The 14,974-nt window shown below is 39.5% G+C and overlaps 1 protein-coding gene across 1 annotated transcript in view; it reads right to left on the bottom strand.

Moving 5' to 3' along the window:
• HSD17B12 (hydroxysteroid 17-beta dehydrogenase 12) overlaps window positions 1-14,974 on the bottom strand; it is an 82,133-nt gene that overhangs the window by 17,254 nt on the left and 49,905 nt on the right. Inside the window, exons 5-6 of the mRNA XM_014873526.2 lie at window positions 11,144-11,208; window positions 10,169-10,213 (exon numbers count right to left, since the gene is read on the bottom strand). Of these exons, the coding sequence (XP_014729012.1) occupies window positions 10,169-10,213; window positions 11,144-11,208 (110 nt within the window). The remainder of the gene's footprint in view (window positions 1-10,168; window positions 10,214-11,143; window positions 11,209-14,974) is intronic.

Raw genomic sequence — 14,974 nt, 5'->3', positions numbered from 1 at the left:
GCAAAAGGAAAACATTCGTGATGGCTGAGAATGCAGACACCAGACAGGCAGAGACCGAGGGAAGCCTCCCTTCCTCCCAGGAGCAGCTGCCACCCCCTCCACCCCAAGCATGGCTCGGGGAAGCAGAGACCATACTTTGCGTGGGCAGTTTATTTTTATTCTACCTGGATAACTTGGCTCTGTCAAGTAGTGTGTGCACTGAATCTGGTGAACCCATCTACCTAGTAGCACAAGAGTAAATAAAACAAATGTCTTCACCACTCTGCAGCATCCATGGCCTCTAAAGAACATTAAAACACCAGAGTACTACAGTACGTGCACCATCTTTCTCTCTCTGCAAAAAACACCTGTCTTCCTCACGACTGACTAAATTTACCACCTATGCCAAGGTTCAAAACATTATTCAATACATTTTAGCTAGGCTTATTGAACTGCTGAGTTTAAGACAAAAATAAATTATGGAGCAGCAAGAGCACTGACAGAACTACTGAACGTAAGTTTCCTACATTATTACCTTCAGAAAATACTTAAAACCCCAAAATATTTTTTGCTGATTACACAGATGTTTTCACACTGAAAAAACTACACCCCCAGGAGGAAAGTCGCCTGGCAAACCTCCTCGCTGCTCTGGAAACTCCTGACTTTATTATGACTCTGAGCAATCCATCTACAAGCTGGCTGAAAGATTTTCCAGAGCAGTAATCCTAAAACAACATTCCCAGTGGCAGACAGAGCATCTCTGACAAGGGAAACAAATTAAGCATTGATTCAAACTTGGACAAAATTTAAATTAGTGTAAAATAGTTAATTTTCCCACTACTAATTACTACCATCCTAAAATACAAATTTAAATCCAAAACTTCTGCCTTCCTGAAATACTATCAAAATTCTACCTGTGCCAAATTCTGCCCTGCCCCAACTAACCCTATGAATAACTGAACTTGGTGAATCACACCAAGGACAGATCACATAGAAAATAAACTGCTACCACTTTTGACATCTGAAAGGTGTTCCAACAAAGTTTTTGAGAACATGGTGGGGTGGGTAATAAAATACCAAAACCAGCACACACCAAAATGTAATGATACTCTCACTGATCCCAAATTACCTTGATAGCTTAAAATAAAACACTGAATATTTAAATAGTATGGGAAGAAAAACACACAAAAGAAATCACCATATGCAGGCACAAAACATCTGTAAGCTCTTATTACAAAGAAACAAATTTTATTGTAGGAAGATACTCATTTTATTATCACTACTGCATTAGCCCTTACATCTGATTCAATCTGGGTTTGAGGTTTTAGTGTTTGTTTGTTTTTACTTTTTAATTATAAAACATACCCTTTCAGGAATAAAGGAGAAAAAAAAAAACACAAAAGAAAACAATCTCAGTTGATTGCAGCTGACACACAAAGAAAATGCTAGAGAAGGGCTGTGTTTTGCATTTTATTGGCATTTCTCCCTTAGAATAGAGTCTGCCATCAGCCACACTGCATGACAGGTTTGATAAGGGACTGTACAGGAAGGCCTGTTCAACTCCTGCCTTTCATGAAGTCAGCTGTTGACACACTTAGCTGTCAGCACTGCCCCAGAAGTCAAACTAAGTATTCAGAGCTGATAGGCATCAACAAGCTAAACAGATCTGATGCACCTTCAAAAAACCCTCTAGTATTAAGTTTAAGCATACATGAGCTTTTTCATATACTAATGCTTCAAAAAGAGATGTAGAAACAACTATTTATTTTAATCTCAAAGGATAAAGAATGATTTGGGCTGATTTCAAGACTAGTTCAAGGCTGGAAGAGCTTTTATCTGATGCAAGCTGTATGATCTCTTCCACAGATCTCTTGACAAAAATCAGCATACTGCTTCTCACCTCTCAGGGCTGCACAATGCTGCATATAATCTCCACAGATTGGCACACAGACATGGACTGGAATTGCCTTCCCTTAGGCAACCCATAAATGATGTGAAAAGCCAGTACACAACTTCCCACTGTAGTGTAGAAGAGACCCCACATTTGAAACTTTGTCATAAATCCACACAAATGCATTCATGGTCTAAATCCAAATTGCAACCCACCAAGCAGCTCTAACAGTTTATCACAAACCTGCTGGCTACTAAAATATGCTACAATAATTGGTGGGCTTACATAAAATAAAAAACTGTGAAGCCATTGACAGTTGAAATACAGCAATAGGAACACAATTTGGGGAGAAATCGAGAAGTCTCTCACTACCAACTGTGTTAAATGGTTTGTTTCTGAAGTTCAGCTGGACAAGCAATCAATTTTCTTCCCCTCCACAGAAAAATACTGATGGCAAAACTGGATTTCATACTCAACATCACTTCCATTTTTTAACTAAAATTCTTATTTTGAGGGAATTTCAAAATTCTGTGAAATAAGACAAAAATTTCTATCAGTATTTTTTACACCTTGTGATGTGTGAAAAAAATATATTCATGAATATTCAGTATCTTGATGTAAAAATACTTTTATTTCTAAAGATCAAGATAACAGAAGGCAGCACTCTGAGTCAGACTCACCTGACCCAGCCAACTGCACACTCAAAGTGCATGACTGGAAAAATGCTGGCAGGGTATTCTGCAGCCATACTCAGATCTGGCAATTTTATACATTGTACACACATGTAAAATATCTTCAGCATTAATTCAAATGAAACAATTAATAGCATAAATGTAGTTTAATCATGAATAATGGTGTCAGAGGTGTCTACCTGTGCTTGCATTGTATGATTATCCAAAACAGCCAAATTGGTTAACACTCGTCTTCAATACCTGTAATCTGAGACATGCCACTATGAAAAATGGCAGTTCAAAGCTAAAACATCTAGAACTGAACAAATATCTTCCAGATAAAAAATCCAAATTTTACCTAGGTCTTGTTTAGAGACAGTCTGTTCTGTAATGGTGTGTATTTCATAAATGGCAAAGCCTTGCAAGTCAATCTATAGGATGTCAGAACTTACAGTAGTGTTATTAGTTTCTTTGTTTCTTTGCAATTTAATACAGGTAGAAGGAGGTGTCAGGAAGCCTAAAGGGAGGTTGGGAGCTACCTTAGAAAGAGTGCCTTCAGTTGGTGATTACTGAACATTACTGCTTGGGCTTCCTTCACATAAGCTTTTTTTCTGAAGGAATACTACTTTCCATAGAAATGTGAGTGCTACAGTTGAAAATACGAATGTTCCCAAGACTCTGAAGACTCAGGTAATTCTAAAGTAACTAGGCTACATGAAAACTGCCAGCTCATCCAAAACAAAATGGTTTTTCTTTCTGAAAATTTGATTTAGAGCAGAGTGAGCATGTGCATCTGACAAATTTGTTCAGGACAGACTACTCAACATCAGAAGTTGTTAATCTTTCCTATTTTACAGAGTCTGGCTAAAAGTTGTATTTAGCACACAACCATGAAGAGTGGTTGCTGCACTCTTTTTTTGTGTGTTTTCCAATTATTTCACATACACACATAAAGCAGCCACAGAGTTTGGGGTATAGTTCCTTTGGTTTGGATGGTTGCTTTGTTTTGAAGTCAACTTCATACATAACCATCCAGATCTCACATTCCAGGATGCTCAGGGCAAATTACTAACTTAAGGTAGAGATTGATTACAGACCAGTTCAATAATCTTTTATAGGTAGCTATCATTGCAGTTGCAGATAAAAGGACATCAAGAATTTATTACATTCCTTGCAAGCACTGGTTGCATTGTCCACTCTTCCTCACCAAACCTGTCCTCTACCTTCTAGTTCTGGAAAAAGTAACACTGCTTTTACTTTTAACAAAGCAAAGATTCCTACTTGCAAATACAAGAATGCACAGACTCATGGCAAGATTTATGTTCTAAAGCAGGCACTACAATTAAAAGCTGCTATTAGAGGACTAACAAATACAGTTGGAAGTTATAACCATGGATTTCCAATGATTTTTCTTCAGAAGAAAACCTCCCATTCTTAGTTATCACTGCGTTGTAGTCTTTCCTCAATCTGGTCCAAGCAATAGCTCAGAAGTTGGGCCTTTGGAACTAATAATAATAATAACCAAATTTTTAATATCTTTCAGGTGATATTATTCAGACTATTAAAATACAGCAGGAAAAGGTGGGGTAAATATTCAGAATCATTCTTCAGACCTTACGGGCCTCACAACTGTTATACAATGCCAGAAATCTAATACCAGAGTTGTATATTTAGAGATAAATCATTCTGTGATGTTACAACTGCAAGTCATTCTTTCCACTTTGAAAGGGTATAATGACACCCTTTCTGTAACTAGGGCTATACAAAGACAATAAAGAGTGAGGCTTGAGAATTTGGAGAAGTTTTCTACAGTGTTACACAGACAAGAAGTTTCCCTCATTCACAAACCTGGGGTGAGGTTTTAACAGCTCAGAGCAACATAACTTTTTAAAGATCAGGAATTCCCTGTGGTGCACCCACTCATGTACAAAAACATCACTGCTACCATGATACAGCTCAAGAGTGTCTGGGCAGAAGATTCACCCAATTTCACAAATGCTGTTGCTGTTTAACAAAGTTAACTGGCTCCCTTGCCCACAGATGGTACACTGAAAAACTAAGGAACTGTTCTCATGCACTGGTAGTTACATCGATTGTGAAGCCTATTGACAGCATCTACAAAGCTTGTTAATGTGTCTCTCTTGAAACAGAAACTTCTTAATGCAGCTTGTACCCCAAGCCAAACAATATTTATATTTGTAAAAACTAGCAAATAAACCTGACCTCAGCTCAACTCACACAGTGACCCATGTGGCCGTGTCAGGGGTCCTAGACATAAAAAGGGAACTATGAAAGTAATAAGCCCTGTTCATTTTCAGTGACTTTCCTCTGAGTGACAGTTTTAGAAGAGAAAGTTTTCCCTATTTAGAGTCACAAACTTTTGGAGTCAAGTTAAAAACTGAAAGCTCTCAAAATAAGCATATTTTTCCTCTTGCCCTTCACACAGGACAAAGACTGCTCAAATAATAAGGCTGAACTTTCTCTTTTCAAGAGGCAAAATACGTGTTTGTGTCAACCCCAAATCTACAGAAAGCCACAGAACTCCAGGATTTCCTGAATTTCCCCAAGTTACTTGTACTTTGAACAAAAATCCTCAGTGCTTCTCTGACTATTGCTTAGGAGTATTTATCACTGTTACATTTCCCTTGATCCAGCTTTCTGTGTATCACACTCTCGGGTTCAAAGTCAGCAAGGTGGGAAACCACAGCATTGAATTTCTCCCTCTGGACCATCTGAATGATATTCATGACCACCTACACAGGATGCTTACTCCTCTTCCAAGCACTGGCAACTGTCCCTCTCTGTTTTAAACTTGTACTTGGCTAAATCATCAATCCCTTGTTTGATTATGACTTTGAATATAAATGTAAAAAATCTCTTGACTAGACTGGAATATACACACACACAGAGTGATCTCTTCTTATAAGTTCGTGTTGCCACTGTCCTCAGAATTACATTCCACTTACTGTGACCCCTTCCAGAGCAAACACAAAAATGCACAGAGGGTTCTTGCAGGAAGCAACTACCTCCTGATTTCTGGTAAAGTATCTTTACAGATGCTGTATCAGACTGCATTAGCCCACCTGAACACACATTGGAGACAGAGAGAGATGTCATTTCCTGCTGTCTTTTCAGGATTGCTGCTCCCCCAGCTTTCCTTCTTTCTACACACAGGTCTGCATTAGTATATTTCCCCTCTTTCTCAAATACAGTAACGTCTGCTCCTCCTTCCAATTTTATATTGGTTGTGGGTTCTGTTGTTGCTTTCTTTCCTAAACTTACAGTTTCAGACTTTGTAGTAGTTATTCCCATGTCCTGCCTGGGATTCACAACCTGGTGGAATTCACCTCTCACTACTCCTCCATTACAGGGGCAGCTGGTACCAGATCTCTCAGTTCAACATGAAGTATTTATGTATTTTGAAGCCTCGAGAAAATTAAAACCATCTCAAATATGACAACAAAAATCCTTGATGTTGTAAGACCAATTAGCCTTTTGTATTGACACTCAGTATAAAACGTGAGAAAAGTCATTAACATGAAGACTACCACAGACACAAGGGATGTACATGCACATAATTTCCTCTCCCACTTCGTCTGTTAATGCCAATTCCCAAGTGAAGCCTGGCCTGCAAGCCTAAAATTTGCATCCCCCCACAATATAACAGCCTGCAAAGTAATTCAGCTCCTTGCTTAATCAATCAACCACTAAGCCAGCACTCCCTCAACTGTTTAGTCCTGCTCATTTTTCAAGAGAACATAAGCTTATGCCTCACTCCCAATGCAATTAGCATATTGTGATGCTGCAAAAGAAGTAACAAACTTGCAGTTCCTTCCATACCAAGTAACTCTTCCAGCTTTCAAAAGAGAAATAAGGGCTCCCTGAAGCATTCGAAGCAATTCTCTGTGCTCATTACCTACCTACTTTTTCCACTGGACACCAGTTCTGGCACCCTTGGCTTTCAGGACTTTAAGCAAATAGCCAAATCAAGTTTGTTTTCCCAAGTGAAACCAAAGGCTGGAGAATACAAAGATGAATCGACTCAAGAAGATCAAGTTACTAGAAAGAACTATGATTAGAACTATACAGAACAAGTTTTAATTTTGATTTCTCAACACTTGCTGGTTAATGAAAAAACCCAGGGATTTCGACCTGATATTTCACCCAATGCCACTAATATTTGTGTCTCAAAATGCAACAAGATATCCAAAAGTTATAATACAAAGCCACATTACCTGAACTGCTACCAACAATCATTAAAGTTCTGCTATTTAAATCCCTCCAGAAGCTTGAGATAAGATTATGACAAGAACCATAAAACTACATATACTACCTCATCATCTTTCTCATTTATTTGTCAATTCAATCCTTGTATATGATTGTTTAAAGTCTCAAGCTCTCCTGAGAAAATACCACAAATGAAAAATCTTCATTCTATTTACGGCATCAAGACCCATAACACTTCTGGTTTTGTATATTATATGAAGATCAGAGTAACTCCTGCATTACATGTCACATTAAAATGTGATATTGCCCAGACTGCTTAAAAAGCATGCACTTTGGCTAAGGGACAGGGTGATATTTTGTCAATTTTTTAACCAGTATTTTAAAAGACATGAGATTTCCAACACGTTTTAAGTAGTTTTACCTGGCTTATCTTCAGTCATGTACAGGGTGCTTCAAAGGCACATCACAGTAATCAACACTTCATGCCAGACTGAGTGAACCCCAAAATTGCATGGTTCGTGGGTGATCTAATCCAACAGTGCTCTAAGGACATGATGGGGGCAGGCAGGGCAGCATGGAATAGGATTCAGGAAAGACATGGGCTTTTAAAGGTCTGACAGCAAAAGAGTTCTCACACCACCTGCCAAAATTCCATAGTATTAGGTACTTTGCAGCTGGGAAAAATACTAAACAGCAGGACCAACTAGGCTGAAAATTTGTCCTGTGAAGATATCTTCTTTCTCACTGTACCCCTTCTTACACACTGCATACTCCCGTGGAAATCCAATGAGCTGACTAATGAAGAAAAAGATGGATCAAAAAGTTAAGGGATGAGCATTATGTTTCAAAACTGCCTATACTTATGGCAACAAAACAGACTTCAACTTGTCTGCAGAATCAATCTGTGCTAATTAACCTGACTTTCCCACTTCAAGTCCAAGGGGTGTTTCAGCCTGAACTGGAGTTACTCGACACACACACCAGAAGAGTTGTGCTGCCCAAAAGGTGCTGCTGATGGCACATGGTGCAGGTTACTGAGAGGACAGGGGATATCATCATCTCGTCGGCTCTGAGAAAGGTTGGTCCAAAAGGCAAGGAAGTGGAAGCCAATGCTCTAGAACATAACAGTACAGGTTATATGACACCTCTGACGAGGATCTGGAGATACTATAGGGAGAGCCTGAACGGGTAGTACTTCTGCCTCTCCTATACTTTCACATTTCAGCAGACCTTCAGCTGCTTGCTTAAGAATTTTGTGCTCTCTTCCACCACAAACTTCATGGTTTTAGTCAGACAAGAAAAGAGAATATTCTTATTATTGTTTTTAAAAAATACACATATATGTATGTCTGCATATATTTATATAAGAGATGGCACCAACCTCAAAAACAGAACTAAATATTCACAGGATTACATCCTAAAAGTCTAAGTGAAAAGATATTCAGACTTTTCCTAAATTTATTTTTTTCATACCATGATTCTCTAGTTCTATGGGTTCTCCTGAAAAAGTGTCTTACAGATGGCACACATCTCTAATGTGCTCTTCTCCCCAAAACACTAAGCATCTGGCATGCCTACTGTTTAATTACACAACATGCTCAAGCAGGAGAAAACATTTTCAAGCTTGGAATCTTATGCTCAAACTCTGATTAAATGCAGTAACAGAGTTGTTCACAGTCAAGAAAAAAGTTTACAAACAGAAGCAAAAACACTATTAACACACAGCAAGCAGATCCTCGGTAAGTTTCTACATGTGCAAAAATAGCCATTTTAGAATGTGAAGGGGTTGAGAGGATGCAAATTTTACAAGAAGCTGTATGACAATTTTGTTAAATTGTTGATGAACACTGAGACTACAATTGAAGCATTAGTTTAGTTTGGAAAACAACACAGTTTAGCTGCATCTCTGGAACTTTCGGTGTATGCTGAGTTAAACTACTGCTCTACCTTCCCATCTTCAGAAATACATATTGAAGTAGCTCATCTGTAACATTTCTAATCTAACAAAATATTCCCAGGAAGACTGACACCCCAAATTATTTTATCACTGAATAGTGCACTCCCTCTGCTGGCACAGCACAGACCTCACACCTCAGCAGAGGTCTATGCATGACACTTCAGATGTACACCTGATTCAGCTCTGTTAACTTAAATCACTTCCTTTAGAGAAACTTTCCTTCAGAGAAAACTCCTTAATAACTGACTTCTCTGATTAAATCTTGCAGGGGGACAACAAGACACCATGGGTTGTCCTTCTTGGTCAACTAGAAAATCTGTACTTGTCAGGCTCAGTCATTTTCCAGGTGAAAGGCTTCTGAAGACTCAGTGTTATAGCATTTCTAACTTTCCAACAAGCAGTTCTGAGACATCAAATGAAATACACACAGAAGTAAGAGCTTGCAGCAGTAAGCTGACATTACCAACTCCCATTCAGTCATGCAATGACTGCACTTTCACTGTTTGTCCACGTTTTAATAAAGTGTGAGAATCTTACTAAAACATTGTTTTAAGAGGTGCTGTGTCTCCTCATATGGAAACCAGAGTTTAGACTCTCCAAAAGAACTGGACTAGATTAATTTAGTACTTGACCAAATCAGAAGGAGCTGCAAAAAAGTAAAATCTTTTGAGCCATCTTTGAAACTTCTAATATTTTAGCTTTGAGGCAGGTTAACCCTCAGCTAATAGAGACACATTGTTATGCATAAGAAGGTTTAGCAGTGAATAGTCACAAGGAGTTTCATCAGCACACACTGGTAATACACTAACAGTGTTCCCGTGACATGTAAGCAGCTATTCCTTCTTTTTAAGCTTTGATATACTAGGATGAAAACATCATTTTTGAATGTGCCTCATGTCAATCAACAAGAGAACAGCCATATGTTTCAGCCTGAAGTCATGCTGATTTCTTCTTAAGAAAATCTTCAGTTTAAATGTCAAAAAATGAAGGTAACTTCTAAAGTAAAGTTAATGTGTGCTTCTGTGAGTTTGATTTTCTTTCTTGCTTATATATTTTGCAGAAAAATATTTAAGTGCCTTCTCACTACAGTGTACAAAAACCTTCGGCATGGAGAGATAAGGGCTGCCCACCCCAAGAAACACAGATGCAGAGGGAGAAGAACGAAGTATTTACAGAAAGGACTAGAAGAACAATTGTGAAGAAGCATTAAGTGCTGTTTTATGCTGTTATGTACTTACCTTGCTCCTTTTAAATAGCTAATAGGCATCTTTGCAACAAATTACATTTCACACAACAATCAGAGCAGTTTGTTAAGACAATCAGAACCTCTGGGTTTCTCCAAGACAAAAAGTCAATCTGTAGTCTAACAGGTCAAAGTAACTCCCTCAGATAACTGAATCTTGTTTTCTGGTTTTGAATTATCAAGAAGTGTTGGTAACTTACCTCACAAACAGACATGATGTTAATGTTAACCATTTTGTCGATCGTCTGCAAGAACACAAAGTTTTGGAGTTTACTCATTTGAAGTTATTTGAACAGTATTAAAACATCCTCTGGGTTTAAGTGCTGGGATAAATTATCTGTCTTTTCTCCTTGCTTACCTGGTTAAGTATTAGGAACAGTGACAGGCTTTCAGAGCAAAGTCTGTGAATTGCTCTTGGTGAGGTTTCATCTTTGATTAGGGACTTGCATTAATACAGAACCACACAGGTGTATCACACTGACACTATTTCCTAACACTATTTGCAGTACTTATGAACTTTAATAAATTCTTATCTTTTTACACATTTTAAAACTAACTAATGTATTATGCTCTTCACCAGCAGGTTAAAACCTGGTATTTTATTTTTTTTCTAAACATTTTGAACCTTATTTGAAGGTGAACCAAACACTAGATGTATTTAACAACACTTAAGTGGAAAACACAAAACCACAGTGGGCCCAGTGAGCTACATGGGTTTCAGAAAGAAAATCATGAACCAATGAAATTGTTCATAATGAGTTTTCAATGTATCCAGCACAACCAAGATTGTCCCTACATTATGAACTGTCTAAAATGCTTATATTTGAGTTTTGTAAGTGTTATGCACTATGCAGCTTTCACCCATAAAATTGTTTGCTTGCCTTCAGTCACGTAAGAAGCCCCCCAACACAAGCTAAAGCAGCTCATAAACAACAGCCAGATGAGACCAGGAGCAGGAGCAGAAGAAGCAGGAAAGGATACGTAAAGAACACCACCAAAAAGTGAGACTGCCATCATCAGCATTGTGTTATGCTGCTTATGGAAATCCCCAAGCTTTTGAACACGTAATGCTAATCAGGAAGCCTCATTATGTGGGTTCCTTAACCAAACCTAAATATTTCTGTAATATTTGCTAACTACAGTGGAACACTAAAAGGTACCACAAATGCACTTACCTTCTCCAGCTCTGGAATATCAAGAAAATATTCAGGATAAGCATAGGACATTCCCACATTGTTGACTGAAAGAAAAGGATGAATCAGATCACTTGGATGCCCCCTGATTAATGACAATTTTCAAGTAATGAAATGCTTAAAATGTTGCATTTAAGACACTCTAAGCGCTTTGGCCAAGTTTCCTGCACCGCGCCCATCCCCGCGCCCACGCGGTGGAATTCTGGAGCACACGGACAGGCCACTTCCCTGTGTAAGCCCTAATTCTCCCATTGCCTACAAGCTGCCCTATCCAGCACCTCGCCCCCACGCCCCACAGCTCGGGGGGCACCGCGCCGCCTCTGCCAGCAGCGGGGACGTGTGCGGGGCGTCGAGCGGAGGGCAGCAGCGCGGCGGGGACAGCGGCCGAGGCCGTTCCGCCCCGTCGCTCCCGATGCGGGGATCGCCCGTGCGCAGGCGGGGCCCGGCGGGCTCCCCGCGCAGGGTGCGGTGCGCAGCGCGGCCGGCAGGTGGCGGCAGAGCCCAGCGCGGCGGGCGGGCGCGTCCCGCACCCCCGCCCCGAGCGGCGCCGCGCCCCGCGGGGGAACCGCTGCCACCGCCCGGCCTCCCTGCACCGACATTCCCCGCGGGAAAACCCTGCCCCCGGCACCCCCACACCGCCGTCCCAATGCTCAAACCGCCCACATTCGTGTCCTTTCAATACTTTACACTGGCGCGGTTTTATTCTCGGACGTGAAACCAATACCCGTTCTCTAAATGCCAGCCCCAACAGGAGAAAACTTCTAATTCTGCTGGAAAACAGCGCTGCTCTGCAGCCTCGAACTCCACAGAGCACATCGATATGGAGACAAAAAGCAACAACCCAAAGGGATCTCCGCTTCCTAAGTATCTGTTGTTCATCTTATGCAAGTGAATCGCGTGACATGTGGTTGCTGTGGCAACATTTTACATTTATATAGTGTCTTACACCCCAGAGAATCCCAAAGTGCTATGTATGCTCAGCAGCACTGTGCACCTCCAGGCGGGAGTCTGCACGGGGACAAGAAACGTCATCAAAAGGCACTGATGCCTTTTTCCAAAAATAAAATAAAATAGCCCCTCCATCCGTGCCAAAAGCTATCGTTTTAAGACCCAGCCTGAAAGATAATTTAAGTATCAACAGGGATGCAGGATGTGCAAGAAACAGGAGAAAGACATTCTGGCAAAGTGCGCCAACTTCATTCACAATTCCCTCAAGCTCTCCAGATCTTAGTGAATTTATGGAAGTTCATTAGTCATGCCGTGTGTTTCCAATTTTTAACTTTTAAATAACCTTTAAAAATTGAGGTGAGGAATTGAGGGGAATTGGGGATTGGCAAATTCCCAGCTGACATTTGCTATATTTAGAAAGAGTGAAAAGTTTTAAAAAGGAAGAAGATCCAGTCTTGCTACTGCCAGAGTGAACCCATATTTTTTTCTTCTTTTTATCCAAAAATAAGCTATTTTTGGTTCCATCTCTCTGGAAAGGATTTTGGCGATGAATTGTAGCAGGGTTATGGGACTAACCTTGGTAATTCTCTCCAAATTTAGAATGCTTATATGATTCATGCTACAGAGACAGTCACGCAAAATTCACACCCCTTACTGCAGGCTGAGTCCTAGATATGCACCTTTCCACTTTCTGCAATCATCTCTGCTGCAAGTTTGTAACAGGCCAGTAAAAAAAATAAATCCGATTTTAGATTGTACCACCATATTTTAATTAGAAAAAAATTGATAGTGACAGGGTAAGAGACTGTCCAGCACAAACTCTTTCAAGAATCAGAGCTATTTAAGAACGGCAAAAGGAAGATTTCCCACCTCTGCTTGTTTAACATATTGCTGTAGCTAGCACATGTTCGAAGTCACTGACAGACGCTGTTTTGAACACACAGCAAAACATTATGCAAACTCTTTTAGCCTTCCTACGTGGGTGAGAAGAAGCTTCCAAATAAGAAGTTTACAAGGATTTCAATCTGTAAGTACTTTAGTTAGACTCTGTGCAACTCCATAATTAGAAGCTCGTTCTTGAGCAGTACGTGTGGAGACTCCTATATATCTCCAAGTATAAAAAATAATCAGCATTGATCACTGGCAACTGTGCTGTGCTACCTGTGCTTCTCATACCTATTGTCCCAGATGAGACACGAAAGAAGAAAATATGCTGGAACCTGAGAACTCAACCCTCATGGCTGTTCTCATTTAAATCCGTGCTTTCCCCTCACACAAACACGAAAAACACAGCTCAACAAAAGCTACATTCTGGATTGCAACAAATATTACAGAATTTAAAATATAAGGCACTGAAGCATGAAAATTATTGCCATTAAAAAAATTAAAATACTATCCTTCTGCAGTAGACATCATCTGAGTGGAAAAATTACATTGGCAAGTGGTTTCTATTAATACAGCTATAACTGAGGGAAAGAAAATACCTATGTATCATACAATCTGGTGATCTTGAACACAAGATCTACTAAAACTGCTAGTAATTAGTTAGAAGAGAGGTTTTTGTAAACCTGCACTGACAATGGCTGCAAGAAAAAAAAAAAGCTGAGGAACTCAGCTAGAGAATACACAACTCTAGAGCATTTAGTTGCTATTTTTACCATGTTTTAGCCAAGGTGCTCATGCAAATAAAAGCAAGAAGCAGGCTCTGTTTAAGGAATGTGCTTTGTTTTCCCGTAATGAGCTCACACAAAATTTGACACACACACACACTGCTTTAGTGCCCAGTTTGTGCAAGGCTATAAAAAGTCAGATTTTCATGATTTTGTAAATCATCATAACCTAATCACAGCCTAAGAAATAATAAAAACCCTTCCAGCAGATATGTACCTTGCACAGTAAAAGGTCTGATGGTGTTTTGAGACATTTAAATGATCTACCATTCTGCAGCAACTGCTACATGACAGGCAGCTTGCAAGCCTTACACTCCCCGAGTAGATTTTGACAGGACAGATTAGAATGCACATTAATTTCACTCTTCAAAGTTTCTTTGGAACTTATTTCCTTCAGAAACAAGAAACAAGGCATTCACAGCTGTGTCACAACTACTTTTTACACAAAACACATCCTTGGCAGTTGAAGTTAGACCAATGGCTTTCAATTTCTAAAGCAATGAAATACTAGATGCCATGAGTTGTATGTATTCAAGTCTGTTAAAAGTAGTAGGGAGCATTCTGGGGTTTATCCTTTAATATTATTTTTTAATTGCATTTTTATATACACTATTTCCTTGAGCGTTATTTTCAAACATTGTACAACAAGATTCATTAATTAGCAACGAAGTTCATTGTGATCACGTATATAACAAATTTGCTTTGAAATACTCCTAAAATATCCCACAGTTGCAGCTCCAATTGCTGCCCTTCAGGTTAGTAAAACAAGTTTTGTACTGAGGAGTGCTTTATCAGATGACAGGTACTAGTAGGATGTCTGACCCACATGATTTTTTTTCATGTGTTTAACCATCACATGTTCTCATCCCTATATTGACTAAACCATAGAAATACAGGATATGCACAGACATTATAAGTTTCCAAGGGAAAAAAATAAAACAAAACAAAAAAAAACCCCAGGAAACCAATAAGCAATTGCCTTTACCCCACTGTTCAAAAGATTCAGGTAAACTGCTGTCATGTTGAAACTCTTCTTAGCTCATGATAAAACACCTATATGAAATCACCCCAGTTCTACACTTGACAAAGTAACTGCAGGGATCACCTTGTCTTTTCAAGGACTCCCACACCACCTACACTCCTGTGATGGAGCAAACCATACTCAGGCACATTGTGCTCCTATCAGCAAAAGAAA

Source organism: Sturnus vulgaris, chromosome 6, assembly GCF_052056855.1.
Source record: "Sturnus vulgaris isolate bStuVul1 chromosome 6, bStuVul1.hap1, whole genome shotgun sequence".
NCBI lineage: Eukaryota > Metazoa > Chordata > Aves > Passeriformes > Sturnidae > Sturnus > Sturnus vulgaris.
This window is presented reverse-complemented; position numbering and strand designations above follow the sequence as displayed.